The following is a 26,406-nucleotide window of genomic DNA, read 5'->3' on the forward strand; positions in this document are numbered from 1 at the left end:
AAAAACTCAGAAAAGTGATAAGAAAAATGTTTTTTTTTTTAAAAAAAATAATTGCTATTTTGTCAAAAAAATTAACATAAGGTTGCAATCGCAGGTATGGTCACGTGTCAATTTATTTGAGACCCTCACTTCGACAGCTACTATTTTTTTTAATTTTTAACTTTTTTTCTTTTTAGAGTACATACTCTTGTAATGATGATAAAGAAATTATAAAAAATTAATATTAAAAAAAAATTGATAATTTTTTTTTTTGATAATATAAAAATGACCTAAAACCTATGCGCCTACACTAGAATACCATCTTAATAAATAATTTAGCTAACATTTATCAAAAAAATTTTTTTTTCCAAAACTAGAAAAACACTATTTTTATGTCACACATATGTGACTTATATGACTGCCCTTTATTAATTATTTTATTATAATAAAACTTTTTTATCGTCAAGCCGTGTTGAAAATATATATATGTTATACATAGAGCACATGTAAAATTTCTTAGCGTCAGACACATGTGATTGACGTGGCGAATAACGTGTTAAAGAACAAACTTGTTTTTTTATTTTATATTTTTAGATTGCATATCGTTCATAAAATAGTTACTAACTATATGAAAATATTAAAGAATGAAATGAAATATAAGATCTGAAAATTAAAGTATGTGAAGTCAATTCAATATAAAAAATATGTTTTTCTTTATATTTCGAACACATTTATGATGATTATCTATATTATTTATTTATTATATATATACATATAAATAAATATATATATATTATATAAATATATAGTATATAATATTCAACTATTAAAATAAAAAACGTGTTTCGATTAAAATGACAAGCGTACCAAAACTTTTTTTTAAATTTTTGTTTCATAATATTTATTAAATCACTATGTATATTATTCATGTGATTATATAAAGATACTAATCATAAAAATATTTTTATTATATTGGTAATACAAAATGAAACGAGTTTTTCAACCAAAAATAAATTATGATTTTATGCATTTCAGTATTATGAGGAGAAATATGAAACTATAAAAAATGTCATAATTTAAAACAATATCTAAATATACATACATACATACATTATATATATTTATATATACAATATTCAGAAAAAAATTATATCAAATTTAAAATACAAAGTCAAAGCTCTCTGGTAATAGTAAATAAATACATTTTTATTCGAATTCTTTACGTATATAAATACCATAAGAAAGTTTATACAATTTCTTTTATAAAAGTTTTTTATTGTCACATAGAATATAAAAACAACTGATGTGAATATGAATACTATATTCTTCAAAAATTAAAAAAATCGGGGGTAAGAGGGGGTAAGAGCTTTGCTTACTTTTGCTGACAAGGGGGATGGGGGGGGGGTAAATAATTGTAATAAATCTGCTTACGTAATACTTGAACGAACCCATATGACAAGTGATGGAATACTCGGTTCGAGTCCTGGCACCTAGATATAGAATTGACATTTGATTTGTTGGATTGAAATTAAGAAGATTTATAATTATTAATTTAAGATAGAATAGAATTTGATGTTAGAAGAAGAATCAAAGTTAAAAGAAAAAATAATGAAAAAGTCAGTTGTAAAAAAATGGATATAGGATATATAAAGATAGTATATGATATAATGGAGATAGTAAATGATATATTGAAGATAGTATGATATAATGGAGATAATATATGATATAATAAAATAGTATAAGGGGGCACCCATCAATCACGTGATCATTTTTTACAGGATTTTTGAACCCCCTCTTCCTTGGTGATACTTGGTGATATTCAAAATTAACTTCCCCCCCTCCCTCACAAACATCACGTGTATTTTTAGTTACGAGAAAAAATTGTGGATTTTTTTGAAAATGTTTGGATTTTTCAAATAAATTAAGGCAAAAAAATAAATACACGTGATATCTTACTATAATTCCTTCCTCCCTCATGTGATATTTTGTGATTTTTTGTCAATTTCCCCTCTCACACAAAATATCTCCCGTGATTAATGAACACCCCCTAAAATGTTAAAAGAAATGTTGTAGTTATTGCTTTTTTATTTTCATTTTATGTATTTTTTTAACCAACTGAATTGGGTGTTTATTATAATATTTTAGTCCTATCATTTGTTTAAGATGAAATGTTTTTAATTTTTATAGTAGTTCCAAGAAAAAACGTAATAGTTGTTTTTATCAAAATTGGCTTCAGAGAAACAGAAACAGAAACAAACATGTTTGTTATAAAAATTATTCATGTCACAAATGTTTAGTAAAATATTATATTCTAGTTAATATTTAAATTTATTTAAATAAATAACTAGTGACATATTAGCAACAAAAGAATATAGTCATTATAATTATATTGATTTTAGTATCATCTATAAAAAAAAGGTTTAATGAAAGTTTGAACAGCTTGCGAATATTTTCACCCGCGAAAAAATGCATAAAAAGTTAAATTATTGATATATATCAAAATTTAATTTAGATATAATTTAGTACATTAATAAAAGGTGAACCACTGGGTTTTCCTTTTAAAATTCTATGTTATTTACTCAATGTCTTTCTATTTAGACAGATTGTAATTTATAAGAAAATAAAATAAAATTTAAAAAAATATTGATATAATATTTTAAAGAAAAAGATTTTCTAAGATTTTGGAATAAGTTTCTAAATTTTATTATAAACTGCAGTGAGAGTAAATTTATATATTTCAGATCTATAGTTTACAAAGCCAGAAGTTTCATAAACAAATTATGAGAAGAGTTTGCGCGCGAAATCTCATATGTTACAATTATATTATTATTGCATATATTAATATTAATGCATCTACATATATCTTTATATCTTATTATATATACGAGGTCTGTTCAAAAAGTACCCGGAATTACTAATAATTAAATTTCGCGGGTCTGGAGTGTCTGATTGTCAAAATTTTTTTTTTATTGTGTTGGTATACATGCCCCTAAAGTATGATGAAATTTTCAGCTATATTCAATGTTTACTTTGTCTGTGGTAGTCGCTAAGGTTCGACGTGTTTTTCTGAGCTCGGCGATTTTTACAATGGAAGAATTGAAAAGTCAAAGAATTTGTATTAAATTTTGCGTAAAAAATGAAATAAAGTGTTGCAAAGTGCAAAAATTCACCAGATATGGCTCCGTGTGACTTTTTCCTATTCCCAAAGTTGAAGAGACCCATGAAAGGACGGCGGTTTTCCTCGATTGAAGAAAATCGCTGAGAGTGCTCAAGGACATATCAAAAAGTGAATATCAAGGGTGCTTCGAAAATTGGAAAAAACGCTGGCATAAGTGTATTATATCTGGGGGGGACTACTTTGAAGGGAACCACATTAATGTAGACGAATAAATAAATTTTTTTTTGAAAAAACGAAAATTCCGAAAACTTTTTGAACAGACCATGTATATATATATATATATATATATATATATATATGTGTGTGTGTGTGTGTGTGTATTTTGTGTAAATGTGTTTATAGTCAAATAAAATTATTCGTTCGCTTATTAGAAATATCATTTACTTTTGAAGTGATAAATGTTTAATGGGCTTTAAAAATTTAATTCATTCTGTGCTTTTATTGAAATATATCAATAAATGAAAATAGCAAATGCAATTTATGTAAGGCAAGTCATTAAACTTTTCCATTAATGAATAAATTAACTAAATTATCGTACGTAATAGGAAATTTCACATAATGTAGAGAACTAAAAATTAAATTAAATTCTATTTCAAATGTTTGTTATTTAAGTATATTTCAATTTCAAATATCTTTACATTTAGAAAACAAATATTTCGTAATATCCACAAAAAGTAATACTGGTTATATCGATCATAAATTTTCGTCACAAAACATTTTCTTCAAATTGCAGTCGTTATTAACGAAAGAATTCCAACAAGTAAAAATATAAAATTATACATAACAAATTATAAATCAACAATCAATAGATGGATAAAATATTTTTCAAGTTTATATCTAAAAATAAACTGAAATAACTATAATTTAAAATTCTTGCAAAATATCATGTAACATTCCCACAGACTCGATAATAACATTGCATAATGATTCAAAAATATTGATAGATTATATCGATTATATCGATAATCCAAAGATATCGATTATATCGATTATAAATATAAGCGAACAAATTTATTATCGTTTTTTTTAACAGCAATTAGAACTTGTAAAAGTCATATAAGTTGTTGAAGGCAACCCAACGGTTTTACTATCTATATTTGCTATTATTACAGTATCTCCAAGGCTGATGATTTTTAATTTGATGCAGTATTGTCTAGAAAGGGTTATTTTTTAACTTAAAAATATTTTTCAGAACAAGTCGATAAGATAAATGGAAGTTTTTGTCTTCAGTCTGGTTGAACCATCTGGGTTTTTGTTATTATTTTTATTATCTTTCTTATTATTATTTTCATTATTGTTCTTATTATTATTTTTATAATTGTTGTTATTATTATTTTTATAATTGTTGTTATTATTATTTTTATAATTGTTGTTATTATTATTTTTATAATTGTTGTTATTATTATTTTTATAATTGTTGTTATTATTATTTTTATAATTGTTGTGATCAATATTTTTAGTATTATATATTACATTTTTTTTTAAATTTGTATTATTCTGTCGCATGGTTGGTGTTTCATTGGAATATATATCCCTTTTATGATAATTCAATCAAACTTATCTAATGTTACTATAATATTTTAAATTGAAATTAATTTGCAAATCATTTTTTATTTCTTGTGCTTGATATCAGGCAATCCGAGGAGGGTATCACAACTTTAGATTGCAAGACCAAAGCTCTTGCCGCAGATCTACTAAAAAGCACTATAAAGTATAGTGTGGTATACTAATAAGATAATTCAAAGATTTCGCGAATCATACATTACTTAATGACACAAAAACATATTATATCGATTATAATCGATTATAGAGACTCGGAAAAACAAACTAATTATCGAAATACCCTATATTAATATTTCATTGCATTGAGGTGCCCATGTTTTATTAATAATATTCATAAAAATAAAAAAAAACGTTATATACAAAAGAATTTCTCAAAATATATACGCTATACAGCCATGTAATATAACAACTAGTTGTCTATTAGAAAAAGTAACTAGCTGTAAGTGGAATTCTGTCTTAAGGCAATTAGGGCATCGTGCCTTAAGGCAAATTGCTGGAACTTCCCGTACCAAAAATTATTATTTTTTTAAAAACGATTAACATTTTTGAAAAAAATTTAATTAAAAAAAAATAGATTTGAGAAACTACAAATTTGACAAAAAATTACTTTTTTTTGAAAAAAAAAATTTATATGAAAAAAAATATTTTTTTTTGAAAAAAAATTTTTTTTTTGGATACAAAAAATTTTTTTGAAAAAAATGTTTTTTTCATTTTGACATATTTTGGAAATTCTGAACTTTTTTTCAAAGCAATCGCACTGCTTGAACTGCTTAGAGACGAAATGTCAAAGCGCGCATGTGCCGCGCCGCCGTCTAACGCATAAGCATTGGTACGGAACCCATAAAAATGTAAAAAAAAATATACTTATTGTTAAAATCTCTATAAAATATCTGATAATTTGATGTGCATATGTCTAATGATAATTTTTAACCGCCGAACGGCATTATTTTTTACTTTTTTCATTAGATCTCCGAAACCGCTAGACCTACCTCCATGAAAATTTGATCAATTCTACATCTTGTCAATACAAGTAAAATGTTTTTTGAATTATTCAAATCGGACGCTCCGTTCTCTTAAAAATGGAGGTACCGTTCTTGTCACTTTTTGCCCCGTATCTTCGGAACGGCTAGACCTGCCTTTGCCAAAAACTAATCAGCACGTCTCCTTATCAATACGAATCGAATGTTTTTTGAATTATTCAAATCGGTTGATCCGTGTTCCCGAAATCGTCGACGAAAATTTGTATCCGCACATACATACACACACATACATACATACATACATACATACATACATACATACACACACACACACACACACACACACACACACACACATACATCCATTTTTTCTAAGGTATGCCAAAATGTTCAGAAGGTTTTGAAACGTCGAGAAATGCAAAAATTTTCATTTTCGATTTTTTTGCGATTACTATAACTTACCCTACGGGAAGTTAAAAAATGTAAATTTTATACAAAACAAATATATGTCACAAATTCACAGCCAATGACGAATCAAATTTTATTATTTATTATTGTGCCACAGAAAATACCTATAATATAAAAACCTCAAGATAAAATATTTGTTAAAAATACAGTAATAATGGGACTATAGTAATAACTCGCTTAATCACGTGAAGTTTTCAGCGAGGGGGGGGGGGGGGGGGTTTGGCAAAAAATCACGAAAAATTACGTGGAAAGGAAGGATTATAGTAAGATATCACGTGTATTTATTTTTTACCTGAATTTTTAAAAGAAATCCAAACATTTTCAAAAAAAAAAAAACAAAATTTAACCATTTTTTCTCGTGACTAAAAATGCACGTGAGGTTTTGTGGGGGAGGGGGGGTAATTTTGAATATCACCACGTATCACCAAGGAGTGGGGTATCTTTAAAAAGTCGATCACGTGATTAATGGACGCCCCCTAAAATAAAAAAGCGCCAAAGTGAAGGAACGCTAGTGTATTATTATTATTGCATGTAAATTTCTGAATGGATAAATAATTAGCATTTTTATTATTTCCAATAAAACAAGTATTCAATTTATAGAAAAATAAAAATAATGTATAAGAACATACTTATGAGAACAAATTTCGAATTCAAAATGATATCAGGCTGAATGATACATTCAGTCTCCAAAACTTTACTATAAAAAAAGCATTTAATAAAATTTGCTTATTTCTACTGCACTCTTTTATAATTTGTCGATTAGCGAATAAAACATCTACAACAACCTAAAACTTGCTTTTGAATCTTATCAAAATTTGGATCAATTTAGTCATAGTGGTCAACGACCTATTTACAAATTTCTATTTGCCCTTCTTCGAAACCACTACTATTAATATTTGTTTTTTTTTTCTGAACAATTTAATGCTTCAGATAACTTACATTTATCTTATCACTATATCTTCTGCGATTTCACCCATATTTTAGTGAATCCCCGGGCTATAATAAGAGCGCAAAACCGCAGCAACGCTAAACGAAGCAGCGCTATGCGGGGAATTATTGTATGTAAACTCCCGAATGATTAATGATTATTAGAACACTATATTGATATTAAGGTTCCTTAGTCATGCAAAATTAGCTATGCATAGAAAAATATTTTAGTCAAAATTATAAGTCAAAATTATATGTAAATTAGCCCAAATGGGATAAAAAATAAATTTTTGGGAGTAAAAAAAATAAAAATTTAGAATGATATGTATTGTATTGCTATGTAGTGGTTCGTGCACTAAGTCAGCTAAGTAAAATTAAAATTAAATGTTTTTGTTTTCTTTTCAAAATTATCATGGATGATTGTGATATGAAAGATGCTAAAAGGCAACTTCATTTTTTGGCTGTTCGCCATGGAGGTAATATCAACTTATACAAAAATATTTTGGGGTAATGATTAAAAAAGTTCAAAAGTTTAATGGGTCGAATTTTTGTCTTACATCCAAACAAAATTAGATGGAAAATGAAAAAATCTGTTTAAATCTGCTTAGTGTAATAATAAATGTTGTGACAAAATGAAGATGTTATTTCAAGCAAAGATCATAAATATTGATATTGGTTGACTTGATAAAATTATAAAATTAAGATATACGTGCATCTCATTAAAAAGCTTAAATTATTTGGTAAAATATCGAAAAAATTGGACTGTGACTTGAAAGCTACGCAGGCTCCATAGACGGTTAGTTAAAACATCATTTGACCACTATTAACATTTTGTAAATGATTCCTTCCTATGCTCACGAAAAATATTTCACATAATACAAAAAAAGATTATGTAGATTTTAAACCAATATCTTATCAAAATACGTCATTCTACTATTCTCTCCAAAAAGGTAAAAATTTAAATTCAATACAAAACAAATATGTCACAGCGAATGACAAACCAAAATTTCATAATGTTTTACCCCGAAAGCACAGACTGATAATAACTATAATTTAGAAACCACACGTATTGTGCAATTTCCTCAAAGATTCTGAAGTAGCGTGATTTTATATTAATAAAAAAAAGATATCAACAACGTATTTCATTCTTTAGCGAAAGTAAATATTAATGAGAACTTTTACATAGCGTGTGTCATAATAACGTAACATTGGCTCGGTGAACAGAACTCAATTTAAAAAGTTCCAGGCGAAATTATAATAGTTTTAAAAACTTAATATACAAGAATATATTTTGTTAAAAAGTTTATTTCGCCTTGTAATTAAAATTCAAATTTTAACCATATCATATTTTAGAAACTTACTTTAAGAAAGAGTTTTTCCGTAAGTTAGTGGTTAAAGTTATACACTTCCAGGATCGATACCCGCTTCGGTTTCGGTATCAAGCAGTAGTAATAGTATAGTTAGCAATATGTTTCCAGGCAAAAATACCTTTTTAACTGGCATTGCAGCATCAATGAAAAAAATCGTCAATATTACAGAAATTGTAATAGTAAACTCATCACATATACGTAAATAGGGCAACCGTTTGAGTTGCCATGTATAAAAGAGTCTCGTCGTATAAGCATAATAATTATAATTTAAATATAAATGTTTAATATTTTAACATTTACTTTAAGAAGTTACTCCGTGGATCGATACCCGCTTAGGTTAATCTTATATCAAGCAGTAGTAACAGTATAGTTAGCAATATAAAAATATCTTTTAACCGATAATACTGCATCAATGAAAAAAATCGTCAATATTACAAAAATTTTCACACATTCATCCCACAAAGAAAGGTAACCGTTTGGGTTGCCCTGTATAGAAAGGCCTCTTGGTTTAAGAAGTCATCACAATAATTATAATCTTAATATAAATGTTTAATATTTTAGCATTTACTTTGAAAAGTTTTCCCGTGGATCAAGCCTGACATCAAGCTGTAACAGTATACGAGGTCTGTTCAAAAAGTACCCGGAATTACTAATAATTAAATTTCGCGGGTCTGGAGTGTCTGATTGTCAAAATTTTTTTTTTATTGTGTTGGTATACATGCCCCTAAAGTATGATGAAATTTTCAGCTATATTCACTGTTTACTTTGTCTGTGGTAGTCGCTAAGGTTCGACGTGTTTTTCTGAGCTCGGCGATTTTTACAATGGAAGAATTGAAAAGTCAAAGAATTTGTATTAAATTTTGCGTAAAAAATGAAATAAAGTGTTGCAAAGTGCAAAAATTCACCAGATATGGCTCCGTGTGACTTTTTCCTATTCCCAAAGTTGAAGAGACCCATGAAAGGACGGCGGTTTTCCTCGATTGAAGAAAATCGCTGAGAGTGCTCAAGGACATATCAAAAAGTGAATATCAAGGGTGCTTCGAAAATTGGAAAAAACGCTGGCATAAGTGTATTATATCTGGGGGGGACTACTTTGAAGGGGACCACATTAATGTAGACGAATAAATAAATATTTTTTCGAAAAAACGAAAATTCCGGGTACTTTTTGAACAGACCTCGTATGTTTCCATCAGTATAAAATCGTCAATATTACAAAAATTGTACTAGTAAATTTGTCACATATAAAAAGGACAAATGTTTGGGTTGCCATGTATAGAACAGCCTCTTCGTTTAAGAAGTCAGGACAATAGTTATAACTACAATATAAAAGTTAGTAAATTTTAGAAATTTACTTTAGTTTTCCCGTGAGTTAGTAATTAGAGCTATGGACTTCTAGGTACGATACCCGCCGCGGACAGCCTTATATCAATTAGTAAAAGTATTAGTAAAAGTATAGTTAGCAATACTGTTATTAACACCAAGTAAAAATATCTTTTAAGCGGCATTGCATCAATAAAAAAACGTCAATATTACAGAAATTGTAATAGTAAATTCATCACATATAAATAGGACAACCATTTGAGTTGCCATGTATAAAAGAGTATCGTCGTATAAGAAGTCAGCACAAAAATTATAATTACAAAATATATGTTTGTAAATTTTAGAAATTTACTTTAAAAAAAACTTTTCCTGTGAGTTAGTGATTGGAGCTATGGACCTCTAGATACAATACCCGCCGCGATCAGCCTTATATCAAGCAGTAGTAACAGTATAGTTAGCAAAATGTTTCCAAGTGTAAATATCTTTGAACTGACATTACAGCACCAATGAAAAAAATCGGCAATATTACAGAAATTGTAATAATAAATTCATCACACAAAGAAAGGACGACCGTTTGGGTTGCCATGTATTAGAAAGTTCTAATTGCTGTTACAAAACTATTTTATTCTAAAAATCAATTTGACAATAAATCCCTACAACGCTCTTTTTTTTAATTTATGAAAAAAATATATTATTTGTAACTGATAATCAGAAGATGAAGAAAACTTATAAAAATAAAAGTAAACGCATATTTTACGGAAAATACATCTTTTTGTTTCAGTTCTATATACGAAAGACTGAGCCTGAACTATACTTTTTATTATAGTTTTATAAGATTGTACTATATATTATTTACATATTTATGAGTGCACTAGGTATAATTATATAGTATATACAACTAATTTGTGGTATTTTTCCACCAAATCCAGTATTGTGTTTTTAATTAGGATTATTTTATAATTTTTAAAAATCAGGTAATTTAAATAAAATATTTAAGTGTAGGTGTAAAAACTTTCTGATACATATAAATCGACTTAATCAGAAAGTTTTCAGATTTAGTAACTTTAAAAAATATTACTATAAAATTTTCTGTAATTAATTTTCAAAATAACATTTTTTTCAAACTTTAGTAAATTTTTGTAATTAAACCTGTTTTCGAAGACCAATATTTTAGCATATTCATTTTAGACATAAATTTTATCATTATACAAATTTTCATTGAAATCGACAAACTTTTTTTTCAACAATTAATTACTTAAAAATGGTTCGACAGATTTTTACCAAAAACTAAACAACATGATTTTTAACTGATATCTGTAGAATAGTTTTTGAGTTTTCGAAAATTGTTCAGGATTTTGGCGACAACGTTGTCCAGATATTTTGTACTTATCTAGTAAAAAAAAACGGCTTGGCCGATCGCGACGCAAAACTAATCAGTTAGAGCTTTTATTGAGTTTCATCAAATGGTTTTCAAGTTTTTGCAACCGTTTTTGAGAAAACATAGAGGAAGGGTCAAATTTAAATTATTTAAATAATTGTATTGTAAATAAAAATTATTGAATCATAAATCTGTAAAAGTACATGAAGATATAACTTTTCATGTATAAAAACAGCAAAAAGTAAAGTAAATCAATTAAATAATTTAAATGTATTATTGTATGTCAATATATCTCAAAATATTAAATAAAAGTGAAAATCTGAATTCAAGTTACATTTACATCAAAAAGTTATAATTTGAATATTTTACAGTTCAATATATTTACTAAAAAAATTATAATATTAAAACCTTTTAATTTAATTCTAAATTTGAATATGAAAACTATGAAAAATGTGCAGAGTATAGAAAAAATAAAGCCAAGAAATAAAATTATTTCAAAATTATGCATTACTAACAGGACTTATTAATTTTATTAATAAGACATTTAAAAGATGCTGACATTTAAAATAGAAATTATAAAGTTTAACTTGCCGCCATAGAATGGTCTGTGGTATTTTGATTCTGCACAGAGAAAAAATTAAACTTTTTTTTAAATTTAAGAAATTTGAATCGACTATAAAACAACAATAAATTAACATGTAATACGTTTTACACAAACACACACACATATTTATATATGAAGTAAATAAATAAATAAACAATCATGTTAAGGTATAATAAATAAAAATTTAATAAACAACATAGTTTATATTTGTTGTTCATGAAAAAAAAAACACTCATATAATAGCAATCTCCGATTTCAGTTAATTAGATTGTTTATTGTTTATTACCAACATATTTACAAAAACTTAAAAAATGACTAAAAATGACTTTATAAAAGAAATCATTATTGTTTAAGTGGGAAATAAGTTATTATTTTGATAAAATACAGTTGAACTATTATAACGAGTAACAAAAAAAAAGTTAAGTTGAAAAAAAAGTTTGTGCATTTCTGTAAAAGACTAAACATGTATAAGCTGTGACGAAAATAATCATTTACTTATTTTCTTAGTAAGTAAAAATTTGTTTGTTTTGTTTCTAATTACTATTTGTTGCTAGTAATATTAATAGACATAATTTCAATGAACTTTAGATAATATCAGCATTACATTTTGCCTAGAATATCATATTTCTCAAATTAAACCATTTTCATAAAATGTTTAAAAAATAGGACAGTAATAGTTAATTTATTTATAAATCCATTCATTTTATTATTATTATTATAATTGACAATTTATTATTAAAAATATTCTTTAAATTCAAACTATATATTTATTAGCAAAATCACACAAAATGTACAGCATATTGTATATATGTGTGTGTATGTGTGTGCGCGCGCGGATACAAATTTTCGTCGACGATTTCGGGAATACCGATCAACCGATTTGAATAATTCAATAAACATTCGATTCGTATTGATAAGGAGGCTTGCTGATTATGTTTATTGGACATATGTACATCAAATTATCAGATATTTTATAGAAATTTTAATAATGTGTACACATTTTGTGTAATTTTATTTGAATTCCGTACCAAGATTTTTAATTACGGTACGGGAAGTTCCAGCAATTTGCCTTAAGGCACGATGCCATGCACCCCACTAGTTTTAAATTTATTTATATTTAATTCCATGTTCTTCTTTAATATACTTTAGTTTGTTAATTTAATATTGTTATTATTATTAAATTAAATTATGTATTGCCTACTCTTATATATCCAAGAATTATAGTGTTGATTTATTAAAATAATTATATTTGTTAAATTGTAAATAATACTATAATTATTAAAAAATGAGTATTACAATAAACTTCTAGAATATTATTTTCAAAAAAATAGAATTGTTTTAGAATTAATTTTGTATTTATTTTCAGTAATACTAACTAATATTAAAAAAATTAAAATAATATAAAATCAAAATGTATACAAAATTGATGATGATTTTTAATACTTTAATAGCGTCCAAGATCAACTCTGTATTCTTTAAATTTGCAATTTTAAATATAAAATTATAAATTTGATTTTATAAATCTATATTAGCTATCCACGAACTATTCTATTAATATGGAAACATACGTATATTTGTTAAAAATTAAATATTAATTTTGTGTTTATTTCGAATATTTGTTCAATATACTAGAAAAAAGTTATTTGGAACAATATGTGTACAAAATTAAAGCAATATTAGAGCAACTCCATATACTTTGAAAATGCAATTTGAAATATAAAATTAAACCCAGCACGCTAAAAATGCATTAGCTTTATATATCGTTTATTAAATCGCTTCTATTAACATAAATAATATATGAAATTTGTTAAAAAATGAATCAAATTCAACTTTTAATACGAGAAAGAAATTCCATCTACTCTTGAATCGATATTGCATATTAAATTATAATCCTGCTTTATGTTTTTGCTAAAATGCATCAATTTTATATTTCTTGGAAAAAATATAAAATTGGATGACAAACTTGCATAAAATTTAAATAGTATATTTGGTAAACTTTTACATACTAATATAACCTGCAACTTTTTTTAAATACAAAAACTTGTTCTATTAAAAAATTGGATTAAAAAATCTCAACAATTTTAAGAAAAATTCGTCTGGACCAATATGTGTTAATGCAGCAATTTTAGTTTCAATAATTCTTAACTAAAATTTATTAAAATGTTAGGCCAGAACACAGGTATGAATAATATTTTGTTATCAACAATCTATATTTTCCATTGGTGAGATTGTAATTTATTTTTCTTGGAACCATGAATATTTATTATGCACCTGCATATTTAGATTGGGCAACTTTGATAGTTTAAAAAAAAGTTAAAACTTTAATCAAATTTAATGCTATATATTTTATGAAAGATAGTTTCAACGCCGTAAACTAGTTTTCAATAATAATAATAATAATAAATAGATTTATGGTATATTAGTTGGTTAATAATATTACAGTAATTGTACAAATAACGTTGGTGCTTGGTAATAACAGAATTTATTACCTTGAATCAAACCAGTATTATAAATAATATAATAATCCAAATAATTAAACTGATTATTTATGATTTATTATGATTTACTATGATTCATTATTGAGAACTATTATTTTCGTCAATTCAAATGATTTATTCTACTGCATCTAATTTATTTATGTGCTTTTTATATATCAGCAATATAAAAAATAGAGCCCCAAGAGATGAATTGAAAAAATAAAGTATGACATTTTACTCTAGATTTTTACAATTTCAGGTGAAAGAATTGAAAAAATAAAGAATTGAAAAATTTAGAATTGAAAAAATAAAGTATGACATTTTATTCTAGATTTTTACAATTTCAAGTGAAAGAATTGAAAAAATAAAGAATTGAAAAATTTAGAATTGAAAAATAAAGTATGACATTTGATTCTAGATTTTTACAATTTCAGGTGAAAGCCAGAAAGTCAACTATGACCATTTTTAAACTGAAAAAAGGGTCTTATATTTCTATAGTATAAATCGATGGTTTCAAATTTTGATATATCATAAATATAAAGATAGAGAACAGAAAATATCAATTAAAAATTTTTTATTCTATTCTAGAACAAACAATTCCAATTCAACCAGAATGGCCATTTTCATCCAAACCAAAAAATAAGGTTTTATAAGTAAGACCACAGGTTCCCAAAATATTTCGTGTCATGAACTCATTAGGCTTTGCAATGAACCCTTTATTTACCCGAAATCGATTTTTGAAGTAAAACTTCTTTAGACGCGACTAGGGTGTAGATTTATAGGTGCAATATCTGTCTTGCCTAAGAATGTTTTCCATTTTAATAACTTCAAGATTTCACTGTGAGAGCAAATATTATAGAACTTATCAATCAGCAATTACTGGATTTCCCTAATGAAGATTTGTTTCTAAAAGCTAATTACAATGACAAACCGATCATGTCATACTTAAAGTATGACTTTAATTGCTTTATTGTTTTTAAATATTATACATATTTTTAATGCTATTATAAATATATAATTTATAATTTATCATTATATAAATATGTATAATGGTTGACACTAATAAATATGTGCATCACGAGTGTAACCATATTACTAATAAACATTATTCAAAATTGTTATATGATGTATTTATTTTTACTTAAATGCCATCTTGTACAGTAGCAAATAAGTTTTACTTCAATCGCATGTGAACCTTACACGCACTCTTTTTTTTATAACTCTATAGGAATATGCAATATTTTTTGCTTTCTAGGTATCTTCATTCATACTCCTGACCCCCATTTCTATTTTGTGGACCTCTAAATTTTTTTGCGCTGGCCCCCTTAGAAAGTTGCCATGAAACCTTGGGGGTCAATATAGACTACTTTTGGAACCACTGAGTTAGAACAATATAGAGTAAAATGACGGTTTCAAATTCTGATATAAAATGTAGAGAACAAAAGACTAATTGAACAAATAGAGTATGATTTTTTATCAAGGTTCTGTATACTACCTACAATTCCATTTGAGCCAATTCTATGCTCAACTGGATTTTTTTTTATTTACAATATATGTTACAACTGCTGAATATTTTAACATCTAGTAACAATAATGAACAATCACATAAATTTAAATAAAAAAGATGCCAAAATAAAGGATAGTTTTTTCCATTAAAATGATAACTGAAAAATAAAGCCTTATAATTTGATTATCCCTTGAAAGTTGTCAGGAATCTCTATGTTAGATCAATATAGAGTAAAATGATGATTTCAAATTCTGATAAAAAATGTAGAGAACTTTTATATTCTAGACATTTTTTCCACATTTTTGTCAAGGTTCAGTACACTATCTACAATCCTATTTAGGCCAATTCTATGGTAAACTAGGAAATAAAGCCTTTTAATTTGAAACCCCCCCCTTGAAGGTTGTCAAGGACCCCTGAGAATCTATATGGTCCACTTTGGAAATCATTGATGAACATAGTATAAATCAATAATTATTTTTTTTTAGAAAGAAATGATCAAAAATAAAATTCAGATTATAATCATAGTTTTATTTCAAAACAAAAATTGATGAGCCACATAATTTTACTTCATGTGGAAAACATACTTTATTTCATTAGTTTGGGTAAAAAAAAGGTTATCACAAACCTAACAAATGAAGAATAAAATAATCAAGAAAAGACAAAATTAATTATAAATCATCAACATTAGTTTGGGTAAAAAAAAGGTCATCACAAACTTAACAAATGAATAATAAAATAATCAAGAAAAGACAAAATTAATTATAAATCTAAATATAAAAATTATATCCTAATGAAGAAAACAAATTTCACAACTGTACAATAAATAGAGCTTTAAAGAAATGATAATTATCATTATTATATTTTTGTATTTTCTACAAATATTTGTGAATAAAATAACAATTACTCTCGTATTTTAAAATTATATTTTTTCTGCTGCTGCACTTCAAAAAATATTAAAATAAAGGGTCCATAGAATCTTCATTTCTTTGCACATTTGCTTGAAATGTTAAATTAATTATTATTATAGAAAAAAAAATCAGAAAAGGTTTCAAAAATACAATAGTTAAATTATATAAACATTAATTTATTTTTTATTAAAGAGAAATTACTGATTCAGTTGAAAATCCTTTTTATTAATTTATTGTGAAGAACATTTCATTCGTTGTTCTTATATATTTTTTACACACTAGATTTGTGTATAAAAATGATATTTGATTGTTTTTATAAAGATGGCCACAGTCAAAGTCTTAACCAATAGGTTTAAGAAATTTTGAATAATATTAATAATTTCATCCAAATTATGATATTTATTTGAAATAATAATCTTTTTTTTAAATATTTTTTCGTGCAAATAAATTTCGAGCAATTATTTGAATTTACTTAGACGTAAAAGTATGTTTTCTGATTCGTATTTAACCATAAATACTAAAAAAATAATCCTAATTCGTAAAAAAATATATAATACAAAATGATATTTTATTACACGAAAAATTAAAACCTCTCTATATAAAAAAACTACATTAACCATTTTAAAATTATAAATTAGTATGCATATGATGCTTTACCCAAAAATTTAATTTTTGATAAATAATTATGACAAGCTTTCTTTTCAAAACCGAGGGCCCCCCGAAAACGTATTCACATTATCGAAATGGAACTAGTTACATGGAATATTACACAATTAATTACATAATATTACGGAAACCCAACAAAAAATAATTTCAATTTATTGCTTGAAATGTTGAGAAACAACGATAGGTTAATAAAATTGAATTTTTTAGATATAACACAAATTTTACTCTAACCTTATTTTTGACATTTAGAAATAGGAAAATATTGTAGTTTATATTTAATGTTTGAAATCAGCGTTTAAATTGTTTAATTTTAAAATTGTCATTGGTTATTTAATATTTGAGTATGAAAAATTTGTGACAAGTACAGAGAAAATTCTATAACAGGGTTATTTTTGCTACGAGTATATAAATAATATGATTATAATGTACACAAAACAGGTTTCACAAAATTACTAAAACTTCAATAATGCAATTTTGCAAAAAGTTTAGTTTTATATCAATTAATATTGATTATAAATAAATTTGTAAGGTGTTATAAGCAAAATGGAGATATTTCCGATTAATTTTAGATGTTTTTATTATGTGACACAAAAAACCTTGTGTGACTAAATTATAAAAACGATGATTTAAACTTTATGCATATTTTACGAAATTAATATCACGTTGATTTATTGACAAACTATTGGTAAATAACGACGATTAATAATCAAAAGTTATTTCGGCGCTATAACACAAATTTGACTGCGAGAATCTTGTATTTCACTAATGACCGAGCGTTTGGAAATAGGAGCTTTGACTTTGATATGTAATCATTTGTAATTTTGTACAATTTCAATAATTTTAACTTACCTCATGGCGCGTATATCATGCCTTCATAGACGCATCTGACCCTAATGTCGAATTTCTGAAACAATACAGCCTAATTACTCGACATTATCAAAACATTGAAAGTCTGTGCAATGGTCCAGATGCAAACGTAACGCGAATAGGCCATTACAGAAATGTTGAACATACGAAAAATACGATTTTTACAAAATTCCCGTATCATATTTATAGTTTTTCGATTCTGACATTGGTTATTTATCAAAATAAGAACGTTCTAATGACGCAAAGCCTGAGGCTGAAAGGGACGCAGCCATTTTGAATTTCCTTGGGGGAGTGTGCCACGGTACGCGCATTTGTCAAGAACGATTTCAAATTAGCTTAGATTTTCATTCCATACCTTGGATCATATTGATGTATTCCTATAATCCGATAATCGCCTCCAAAAACACTTTCACAAGTAAAATTGTATCTTTAACAACTCAAACGGCACTCGATAATATCAGCTTACCCCATTTGCATGGCACACTTTTAACACAAAATTTTCACTTTCCACGTTACAAAACACAAAACATTTAATAAAAACACATAGGTTCTCTCTTGCATTGGCATAGTTTTGTTAAAATTTATTATAAAACTTGTCGTAAACCATTAGAATTTCAACACAAATATTATATTCGGTACGAACAATAACAACGGGCGCCATTTGCATTTCCTAACTTGACATGCGCATTGGCGCTCAGCATTCTGGGTAATTTCTTAAGTCCAATATCATTTTAATAAAACCGTAATAAAATGAATATTTTAGATATCTTTTGAATTTTATTCACGTAATTGGAATAAAATATCTATCTAATTTTGAATATGCATGAAATGAAGCATTGTGAATAAAATAAGTTCAATGACAAGTCAGCTGATTTGGTTTGAGGTTAACTGCTAAGAAACGCCATAGAGTTAACTCTGTGGTCTTAGAGTAGTCGTTGGGCAAACAATTTGCATAAATCATTTTATAGAAATACATTTTGTTGTTTGCACAAACATTTGCTTTATTCTTGTAGCCTTAGCTCCTCTCAATTTTAATGATAATGAAAAAAAATTTTAACTAAACTCTATATAGGTTCAAGAAAAAATATAGCTTTGTTTATTATTTTGGCACATCAAAATTATAGTATCTTGAGCAGCAATGAACTTTTACATAAAAGTAGATTTAAAAACTATATTCTAAACATTTATCTGCTGAGATCTGCCACATCAGTATATAATGCATGCCATTAGTTTTATTTCATGTAATCGAAATAAATTAGTACATTATGTATATTGAATTCAACCTCCAGCTTGCATAATGTGCTTATTTATGCACTTGTTTAATTATTTCAAACTAATATTTGAAAATAATTTTAACATTCAAAGATTAAATTGTGCTTTTCTAATCATTACAAATTAATATCTTAATTTTAGTATGTTAAAATTTGCAATGAACATATAGGAACAAATTAATTTGAAAAGGAAACTATAAAGTAGTGTATTTAAATATTTATTTTACATTAATTTGTTATCTGACTATTTCTCCCATTCTTGGAGGTTTAAAATTATTCACATGATTGGAATAATCCCTTCTTCCTCATTCTCTCGAAGGATTCTTCTGCATTGTAGGTCCTAAAATCAAGAAATGTAGTTTACTAATAAATAAACAAATAAAGTAAAACCAAAACTATGTTAAATAATATATTATTTTTGAAAATTTTCTTTTTGCCGAAAGAATTTTAGAAATTAATATGTATTCAAAATAAAGTTATGTTTGTCGATTTATTTATTGCATAAGCAATTTATAGGTATAGAATTAAAGTGATGAAGCAAACAAATAGCATAATCATTATTAGTGAAGGCACTGAATGTAAAAAACTACATTAACAAGATAAGACTTTAGGTATAACTATAACAACAAGATTATAGGTATAGAATTAATTTTATGAAGCAGACAAACAGCGTAATCATTACCCAATCATTATTCCATCCTTATTATTTCAGTCACTAAATGTAAAAGACTATAATGACAAGTTAAGACAAGAAATAAGAAACCTGTTCTTCTACAATGCTTTGCATTATATTGAATTATTTAGAATTCTATAGAAATAGAACACTGTTAGTTATCACACATTAGTTTCAGTCGCTAAAGATGGAGAATACATTAGTAATTAAATACTGCTCAAATAAAATCAAGTAGTATTGATTAACACTGAAATTTAAGAACTCACTTGTAGAAATCAGCATATTTTTGCTTCAATGGATCATTGTAGAATACTTTAAGACAAACAGCCCCTGTTAGAGAAACTGCCAAAGCAATTGGAACATTAACTTTGATTTGTTTGGTCAAAAGACCTCTCATTTGTGGCTTCTGTAAAACCATCTATATAGAAATAAAAAAATATTTAATATTAAAAAAAAACTTATTCCTACATTTATTACATAACAAATACAGAAAAATATAATAATAAAGTTAATGTTATGATATGTTGAATACCTTATTGGCAGTTTGAGTAAAATATAATAAAATAAGTTTGCAGGTACTGAAACCTTTAAAATAATGATTTACCTTTAGAATGGATATTATTTATTGCCGAAAGTGACAGAAAATGGCGGAATGACGTAAAAGCTAAAGAATCAAATTGCCAACATATGAAAACTGATACTTGATGTATAAATATGGGAATCAGGCAACACCAATTTTTACACGGAATATGATTTTTTTTTTGTATATGATTTAACAATTTATCTATAATAGAATTGCTTCGAATCAAACAAAAATATAAAATTAAGATATAGTTTATTAATATCATTTTAATTTGTCTAAAGTAAGTTTTAGTTGTTGTTGTTGCCACTGAGTTGTTATGAACAACTTCACGCTAATAAATTAACAAGCCCGCGGCATTTTTTTTCGAACCGTTGATTAATTAGCAAAACCAGTCGAACGGCTGTATTATTTATTCCGTAATCTATATTAAATGGAGAGCCGATTGCATTTTTAATATATTTGATGAATATTTTTTAATGTTCTGATTATTTTGTCTCGATTTTTGCATAAAGTAAAAAAAGCTTTGAAAGGTGGTATTACTTCAGGCGCTATTATTAATTTCTGCAATTCAGTTCTCACACTATATTTTTAAACAGTATGTCTCATTCATTCAAATAAAAATTAGAAAAGTAATTTAATGTCTGCAATATATAATTATATGAATCAAACTTAATTTATAAAATTTTGTCATTTTTGTATGAGTGTTCCAAACTAACATATTGATATTGTTTTACATACATACATGCAGTTATTGAAGAAATTACTGATTAAAAATTACATAGCTAGGTGTAAGTGGCATTTTACTTAAGGTAAGTCCCAACATGTGTAAATAATCGACTTAAAATAATCAATTAAAAATCCATTTTTTAATTTATGAGTATACCGAGTTGATTCAATTTTGCACAAATTTTCCAAATATGTTAGTTATTTTCGACAAATGGTTTAAATGATAAACATTAATAAAATACGAACACGTCTTAAACACGCAAGATTTTGTAAAATCATTGCCGATTAATCCAAACTTTAATTAATTTTTATAATTAAACTAGTTGTTGCAGGCCTCTATTATTTTAGTATATTTATTAACATCAGGACCTTTATAACGCCATAAGGAGTTTCATTAAAATCACAAAAACAAATTATCAATCAATTTCGAAGAAACGACCCGACCGATCTTTGTTAAAAAAATTTTTGTTAACCAACCAATTATTCCCAAATGACATCTTTTAAATAATTTTGAATTTTTGGTTCAAAATACTTTACGAAAACTTGGATAAAACTTTTCTGTTCAAGGAAACGCCTCGGCCCATCGTCTCAAAATTCAATTTAAATTTTTGAAATCGTTTTAGTCGTTTTTGAGAAAACGTCGACCATAGGTCAATTTTTGGCTCACATCACAAAAGCGCTGATCATTTTTTTATCGTATAGCCGTATCATAAAAATTCTTGAAATCGCCGAAATACCAATCAATTACGAAGAAACGACTCGACCAATTGTTGCCAAAAACTAATCCGCACGATTTTATCTTTCGAGCTTGATTCAGGATTTTTTGCCAAAACTTTTCTGCTTATTATAGAAAACGGCTTGACCGATCATCAGTTTTAGACTGATAAACGCGACTCCTTAAAGAGTAACTCAACTAATCGACATATTTGAATCATTTTTAGTTCACATCATACATCTATATTTTTCCCAATTTTAATCTCAAATAATTCAGAATGACTTAAAACGTTGAGAAAACTCTTAGAATTAGCAAATCGGATTTTCTGGTGAAAACATCTAATTTGGGTCGTTAATAATACAATTTTCTAACTAGTGGGGTGCATGGCATCGTGCCTTAAGGGAAATTGCTGGAACTTCCCGAACCGTAAATGAAAATCTCGGTACGGAACCCAAAAAAAATTACACAAAATGTGTACACATTATTAAAATCTCTATAAAATATCTGATAATTTGATGTACATATGACCAATAAACATTTTTGACCGCCAAATGACATTTTTTTAACTCTTAAAAACTGAGTTACCGTTTTTGGCACTTTTTGCCCCGTATCTTTGGAACGGCTAGACCTGCCTTCGCCAAAAACTAATCAGCACGTCTCCTTATCAATATGAATCGAATGTTTTTTGAATTATTCAATCGGTTCAATCGGTGCACCATCAATATGCGGTCAATGAAAACAAGCGAAATTTTGTTTGCCCAATGAAGGTGGTTACTTATTCGACGTTGTTTTTCGAACATAGCTGGAAAAATTGTAAGGCTTTAACTTCGATAATGAAAAAACGCATTGAAAATTGTTCAGTTTATTCAACATTTACATTAACTTCATATAAATGACCCTGTATAATTAACGTGATGTATCACCAACAATTGTATCTACTTAAAGTTGCACTCTTTTCAGTTTCTACTCGAAACCAAATAGAAATTTTTTTTCTGTGAAGTCACACGTATAAAATTGTCTGTGCTATTTTATTTACAATTGGCAATTATTTATTGATGATAAATAATATATTGCAGAAAATTTCTGATGTTTTTTGACAAAACGATAATCAGCTCTGTCTCTATAAGTCCAAAACACCTGCGAAGGCAATCCCCTCCGCCAAACCGAGCTTTCATATTTTTCGTTAATTGCTTCCGCACTAACCGTTTTACATGCACATATCATATATACATACATGTGTTTGTGCATGTGTGTGTATAATCAAAACAAACCTTTTCTAATGTTAAATTACATATACGAAACATTTTGTTGTTTGTTCTGAATCAATTTGTGCACTTGGACCTTTCCGTTTTATGAAAAATTGTTGATGAATGTTTAGTTATTGAGACATTTTGATTTTCTTGGAAATAGTTGAGATTTCAGAAGGAAACAAAATACAGTAGATCCTCGATTGACCTCCAATGTATGAAGAATAATATTGTGTATTTATTTACACATCTTAGAAATGGTTGAGATTTCAGAAGGAAACAAAATACAGTAGAACCTCGATTGACCTCCAATGTATGAAGAATAATGTTGTGTATTTATTCTACACATCTTGGAAATGGTTGAGATTTTAGAAGGAAACAAAATACAGTAGAACCTCGATTGACCTCCAATGTATGAAGAATAATGTTGTGTATTTATATACAATAACATACATAGATATCAACGAAAATAAATGTTTAATAAGAAATTAACATTTCCTTATGTATGTACATGCACATTTTCTTGGATTATTTTACATACATTTACTGTAGATACAAACATACATATAACTCTGTCGCGGTTGGTAAATCCAGATCATCGCGAATTCGTATAACTGAAGTCCGGATAATCGAGGTCCTACTGAAATTGGAAATTTAGTTTTGAATTAAATAACAATGAAATTTATATCCATTATTTGCACATTTTGTTGCATATGTATGGAAGTCAAAGCAACTTGCCTTAAGACAAAATGCCACTTACACCTAGTATTTCAAACTTACCGTAGGGTAAATTATTGTAATGTCGAAAAATCAAAATTAAAATTGTTTGAATATTTTACGTTTCAATGGTTTCTGAGCATTTTGGCATTCCTCAGAAAAAATGGATTGTGTGTGTATGTATGTGTCTATACTATTTTTCGTCGACATTTTTCGGCACCGCTCAACCGATTCGAATGATTCAAAAAGCATTCGGTCCAGCCGTTTCCGAAATACGGAGCAATGAGTGCAAAAAATGGAAATTGAGTTTTTGAGAGATCAGTGTATACTATTTGAATGATTAAAAAATCATTCAATTCGTAATGAAAAGAAGACATGGTTATTAGTTTCTGGCAAAGACGTTTCAAAGATAATGAGCTAAAAGTGTAATAAACGGCAGTTTTTGAGAGAACTAAGCTAAGATCCTTCAACTCCGCTTGATCAAGTTTTGATTCTTACTTTTCATGCAACAGATATAAAAGTCATCGTTCAATTCAAAAGCCTTCATCTGTTGTCTATAAAATACAAATAATGAAAGTTACAGTATCTATAATAATCTATTTGAAAGCATTTAATATTCCTCGAATATTTCATTACGGTACAGGAAGTTCCAGCAATTTGCACGATGTCACGCACCACTAGTTTATTTTAATAATAAGTGTTTATAACTCTATTTTTTTAATGCAAAAAAGAATGGGTTTCAGTTTTTTTTAATATTATTAATAAACAGTTCTGGCTCCATATTTAAAAACATTGGTTTATATCTACTTTATGCACAAATTTTGTGCATTGCATGAATCCTAAATTAATTAGATAATCAATTCAAAATTTTAATAAAGCTTTTCCAGTAAACTTGATCCTTTGATTTGTAAAGCGAATTGAAAAGACTCACAATTACTTAAAAGCAATGCATATTTGTTAAGGGGGCGTCTATAATCACGTGATCGATTTTTTTGACCCCTCATCCCTCTTGGTAATACGCGGTGATATTCAAAATTACCCCACCTCCTCCACCCAACATCAAATGTATTTTTTAATTACGCGAAAAAACTGTAATTTTTTAATTTTTTTTGGAAATGTTTGGATTTGTTTTTAAAAATCTCAGGTTAAAAATAAATACACGTGTTATGGACGCCCCCATGAATAATGTAGGTGGCTAAAAATGCTGCAAAGCGGAGACCAATAAAATTGGACGCCCCTAAAATATTTTTGCAAAAAATAATAGTAAGTTATAAATAAATTTTTACAAAGACTGCAAAATTTAATATATTTTTTTAACTCATCTTTATTATTCTATTAATAATTGGATAGATTCTGAATAAATATTTTTTATTATAAAAATATAATTATACTATTTAATGATATTTAATAAATATAAATATATATAATATATATATATATATATGTCGATAAAAGATAATTTGCACATAATGTGAAACCATTATGAATGATTTGGATTAATCACATTAACCAAATAATATTCCAATAAGAGCGCAAATTGGATTCGTATGCAATGTAAAAAAGCAACCGATTCTAATGAGAATCCGACAATCGAGTACTAATTTTCAAATTTTCGTATTAAAAGGTTCGCATTTGAATCACAATCAAAAATAAATGGTATTGAAATTTTTCAAATTGCATTTTCAGATTTTTCTTAATTTTTACAGTATTGAATATTTAACTAGGTGTAAGCGGTGTTTTGCCTTGAGGCAAGTTACAAAAATTTCCGATATATTTCAAGTATATTTCTAATTGATATTTTTCAAATTAACTTACAATATCTGTATCCGTAATTGCATTAATTATGTTGCAAAAACACTTTTATAAAAAAAAGCATTGTCCAATATTTCAAAATTTAATTATTTTTTATGATATTTTAGGTACCATGTTGAATTTCATTAAAAAGGCAAAACATTTTTTTATACATTAAATACGGCCGATTTTTGCGAAATGCAATTCAACACGATTCCCAAATTATTCCTAAATATATCTTCCAAACTAAGACTAAAAATTTTCTGCTAATTACAAAAATACGACTTGATCGAACCGATTTAACTTTGAAAGCCATTCGATGAAACTCGATAAGGAAGAACTTTGAATAGGTTCGCGAGACGATCGGCAAAGCCGTTTCAATTTCAAATAAATGAAAAATCGTTCGAAAGATTTCATTTGGAATCGTTCTGATAGTTTTGGGCAAAGATCGTTCGGGTCGATTTATTGTAAAATAAAATGTTTATAAACAT

General features: G+C 26.8%; 1 protein-coding gene across 2 annotated transcripts; it reads right to left on the reverse strand.

The window, feature by feature from the left end:
• Positions 1–19,665: 19,665 nt before the first annotated feature.
• LOC113363718 (cytochrome c oxidase subunit 6C-1-like) lies at positions 19,666–20,787 on the reverse strand. Of its 2 annotated transcripts, none has more exons than XM_026606202.1 (3): positions 20,741–20,787; positions 20,403–20,554; positions 19,666–19,803 (listed from the first exon to the last, which is right to left on the reverse strand). In XM_026606202.1, exons 2-3 carry the CDS (start codon positions 20,552–20,554, stop codon positions 19,737–19,739), a joined length of 219 nt encoding a protein of 72 aa, XP_026461987.1. In that variant the 5' UTR covers positions 20,741–20,787; the 3' UTR covers positions 19,666–19,736. The 2 variants fall into 2 exon arrangements, with proteins under 2 accessions (XP_026461987.1, XP_026461986.1); XM_026606201.1 differs by having other exon boundaries at positions 20,669–20,767.
• Positions 20,788–26,406: the final 5,619 nt, after the last annotated feature.

This window comes from Ctenocephalides felis, unplaced genomic scaffold (genome assembly GCF_003426905.1).
Source record: "Ctenocephalides felis isolate EL2017-DRISC unplaced genomic scaffold, ASM342690v1 CF-g0.4_SCAFFOLD_00845, whole genome shotgun sequence".
Classification (NCBI taxonomy): Eukaryota; Metazoa; Arthropoda; class Insecta; order Siphonaptera; family Pulicidae; genus Ctenocephalides; species Ctenocephalides felis.

Excerpts from the sequence above, each read along its gene's own strand:
- LOC113363718 (XM_026606202.1), bottom strand. The coding sequence starts at position 20,554 with ATGGTTTTACAGAAGCCACAAATGAGAGGTCTTTTGACCAAACAAATC. Across the intron at positions 19,804-20,402 it reads AAATATGCTGATTTCTACAA|GACCTACAATGCAGAAGAAT; the intron begins GTGAGTTCTTAA and ends TCTTGATTTTAG.